The 1,507-nt window shown below is 55.5% G+C and overlaps 1 protein-coding gene across 1 annotated transcript in view; it reads right to left on the bottom strand.

The window, feature by feature from the left end:
• Window positions 1–243: 243 nt before the first annotated feature.
• The window catches only part of LOC106012871 (pinin), a 4,317-nt gene continuing 3,053 nt past the window's right edge, over window positions 244–1,507 (bottom strand). Inside the window, exon 2 of the mRNA XM_035971927.1 lies at window positions 244–1,239. Within this exon, the coding sequence (XP_035827820.1) occupies window positions 260–1,239 (980 nt within the window). The 3' untranslated portion in view covers window positions 244–259. The remainder of the gene's footprint in view (window positions 1,240–1,507) is intronic.

Raw genomic sequence — 1,507 nt, 5'->3', positions numbered from 1 at the left:
GGCGAGGGGGGGGGGCTTATATTCATAAATAACACAGACAAAAACACGTGCTGGGTACTTTGGACATTTTATTCACAGCAATATTGTCATTTAGAGGAGTTGACAAACAGACACGCACACGTTGCCAGTATACAAGATAATGAATGTGATTGTGAGGCATTCTGGTGACAACAATCAGTGCACAGCACGCTCTCCTCCACTTCCACCTCACATCAGAAGCTATGTGTCCAGTTTCTACCCCCCCCCCCTCTCTTTCCCTTCAACAATCAGTATAGAGCACGCTCTCCTCCACCTTGACCTCGCACAAGAAGCTATGGATCCAGTCCATATCTCTGTAAGGATTAAAGTTACACTGCATGTCGTTCATCCGGATGCCCGGCGTGCCGCGAAAGTTCTTCACCAGGGCCAGGCAGTCCTGGTCCCCCCTCAGGTTATCCGGCACCGCCCCGCCGGGCACCCAGTCCAGCACACCCGCCGGCCCCCCGCCCACCCGGTTCACCCACACGCCCTCCTCCGCCTCGTCCGTCGCCCCTAGCAACACGATGGCCTTGTCCGAGAGGATGGGCAAGGTGAAGTTTTTCACGAACTCGTACTCTTCTTCATCGTCGATCTGAGCTAGGATCCCGCCCAGCCCTCGACAAGCCGGCTCGGCCACTAGATACGTGGAGGGTGAGTAGCTAGGTAGGAAGTACGTGGACCCGTTATACACCCCGGACTCTGTGTACAGAGTTTGGACCAAAGCAGATGCCACGGCGGAGTCACTCCTTTTTCTGCAACTACCAGACTCCCCAGCCCCACTGGAAGAGGAGGAGGAGGAGGAGGAGGAGGATGGGGATGAGGAGGAGGAAGAGGAGGAGGAGGGCGTGGCAGCGGCAGCGGCAGTCAAGCTATCCAGCTGGCCGCTAAGGTCCCTCAACGCCTGCGCCAGCGTGGAGCTGGTGGGTCGTGTGGATCTGACGTAGACCCTGCTGAGCCGGAGTCTCCCAGCCTGGGTGCGGGCCACACACACATAGTGCACACAGCCGTCTGACCACCCAGGGTACATCACAGTCAGGCTGAGGAACGAGTCCTGTCCCGGCGTGTTGAAGATGACCCCGGTGGCGGTGGTCTGGTCGTCCAGCTGGTCAGTTCTCTGGACTTCGGGTCCCTTGGTCAGGTCGATGTAGGCGAGGCGCTCTCCGGAGCTGAAGAGGGGCTTATGTTTCCTCACGCTCAGTACTTCGAGTTTCTCCTCCTCGCCTGTGTGTGGGCGCGCGGGGGGGGAGACAGACAGAGAGACAGAGAGACAGAGAGAGAGAGAGAGAGAGAGAGTGTGTGTGGGGGGGGGTGGTGGAAATAATTATGAACGTATAGTTTAGAAGATTGTCTCTTGAGTGTGAGAATGTGTGTGCTGGGAGAGTTGGTATGTACATGATAATGATGATGATGAAGATCATGATGATGAAGATGATGGTGATGATGATGATGATAAAGATGATGATGATGATGATGATGATGATGATGATGA

The sequence above is a fragment of the Aplysia californica genome, unplaced genomic scaffold (assembly GCF_000002075.1).
Source record: "Aplysia californica isolate F4 #8 unplaced genomic scaffold, AplCal3.0 scaffold00540, whole genome shotgun sequence".
Taxonomy (NCBI): Eukaryota; Metazoa; Mollusca; class Gastropoda; order Aplysiida; family Aplysiidae; genus Aplysia; species Aplysia californica.
Note: the sequence above shows the minus strand (reverse complement) of the source record. Positions and strands in the feature narration are given on the sequence as shown.